Source organism: Helobdella robusta, assembly GCF_000326865.2.
Source record: "Helobdella robusta unplaced genomic scaffold HELROscaffold_33, whole genome shotgun sequence".
Classification (NCBI taxonomy): domain Eukaryota; kingdom Metazoa; phylum Annelida; class Clitellata; order Rhynchobdellida; family Glossiphoniidae; genus Helobdella; species Helobdella robusta.
The window spans coordinates 288,622-290,741 of NW_008704623.1; the positions used below are offsets into that span (position 1 = coordinate 288,622).

A 2,120-nucleotide genomic window follows, 5' to 3' on the forward strand; every position below is an offset into this window, starting at 1 on the left:
AGCAGTAGTAGTAGTAGTAGCTGCAACAGCAACATAAATAGTAGTTGTAATAACAGCAGTACAGTAGTAGTTATAAGAGTAGTAGTAGAAGTTGTAGTAGAAGTATAGTTGATTCTGTCAACGTATCCGCGAAATATTCATTACTCTCTCACTCATTAAATCATCTCTCTCTCACTCACTCACTCACTCACTCACTCACTCACTCAATCCCTCACTTATTCATTTATTCACTTACAATAATTTCTTTCTTACTCAACTCATTCACTCACTCACTCACTCATTTACTTACACTCATCTCCTTCTTACTCACTCACTCTACCCCTAACACCACCACAGTTGGTGGAGACCGTCATAAAAGTGCATGCTGCTGGAGTTATCCACAGGGATATCAAGGATGAGAATTTGATCCTACAGCTGGATACGCAGAGGTTGAAGTTGATTGATTTTGGATCCGGGACATTCTATAAGGACACGCCTTTTACGGAATTTGAAGGTTGGTTGGTTGGCTGGTTGGTTGGTTGGCTGGTTGGTTGGTTGGCTGGTTGGTTGGTTGACGGGTTGATTGGTTGGTTGATTGGTTGACCGGTTGATTGGTTGGTTTGGTTGGTTGATTGGCTGGTTGATTGGCTAGTTGATTGGCTGGTTGATTGGCTGGTTGGTTAATTGGCTGGTTGGTTTGTTGGCTGGTTGATTGGTTGGTTGGCTGGTTCATTGGTTGACCGGTTGATTGGTTGGTTTGGTTGGTTGATTGGTTGGTCTGGTTGGCTGATTGGTTGGTTGGTTTGTTGGCTGGTTGGTTGGTTGATTGGTTGACTGGTTGATCGGCTAATTAGTTGGTTGGTTGGTTTGGTTGGTTGATTGGTTGGTCTGGTTGGCTGATTGGTTGGTTGGTTTGTTGGCTGGTTGGTTGGTTGATTGGTTGACTGGTTGATCGGCTAATTAGTTGGTTGGTTGTTTGGTTGGTTGATTGGTTGGTCTGGTTGGCTGATTGGTTGGTTGGTTTGTTGGCTGGTTGGTTGGTTGATTGGTTGACTGGTTGATCGGCTAATTAGTTGGTTGGTTGGTTTGTTGTCGAAGATGTTAAAGATGCTGTTATTATTATTATTGTTGTTGTTTCTAGAAATTTAAAATTAGCAATGTTATTGTTGTAGATGTCATATAGTTTCTCATTCATGCAAGGATGATTTATATCTTTCGAACTGTCTATTGCTGCAGACTAATCAACTAATAAACACACTCCCATCACACACCAAACCCACAAACCCACACACACACACACGCACACGCACACACACACATATATACACACGCACACACAAACACACACGCAAACCCATCACACAAACACATACACATACACACAATGATATTTTGCAGACGTATCAACAACATTAATACTATACAACAACTACTACTACTTAGCTTTCTTCTACTACTACTGCTGCTGCTACTACTATTACTTCTACTACTACTTCTACTACTGCTACTGGTACTACTACTACTATTACTACTACTACTACTACTACTGCTACTACTACAACTACTACTACTGCTGCTGCTGCTGCTGCTACTACAGCTAGGACACGAAAAAGTTAATAAATATTTATTTTATTGGCTGGCTGTGTTGTCCAAATGATATATTGGCCATTTTTTTCCGCTTCAGACAGACTGATTAAATTCTCAACACTTTTCTACGTTGTTGTTGTTGTCGTTGTTGTTGTTGTTGTTGTTGTCGTTGTTGTTGTTGTTGTTGTCGTTGTGTCCAACTTGGTATCAGTCGTCCCAGTCGGAAGAACATATAAACAGACATACAAATAAACAAACGTACATACATATATACAAACAAACAATTGAACACACATACATACATATATATATATATATATATATATATATATATAATATATTTAATATTTAATATATGCTTACACACATACAAACATACCCACACATACATACATACATGCATACATACATACATACATACATGCATACAAACAAACATACAAACAAACATACATACATACATAAAACAAACAAACAAACATACATACATACACATATACAAACATACATACAAAAATACAAAGACAAACAAAACATTGACGAATGCATACAAT

General features: G+C 38.3%; 1 protein-coding gene across 1 annotated transcript in view; it reads left to right on the plus strand.

Annotated features, from left to right (window-relative positions):
• HELRODRAFT_82658 (hypothetical protein) overlaps positions 1-2,120 on the plus strand; it is a gene marked incomplete at both ends in the record, with an annotated part of 12,259 nt that overhangs the window by 9,324 nt on the left and 815 nt on the right. The window contains one exon of the mRNA XM_009022695.1: positions 337-493. Within this exon, the coding sequence (XP_009020943.1) occupies positions 337-493 (157 nt within the window). The remainder of the gene's footprint in view (positions 1-336; positions 494-2,120) is intronic.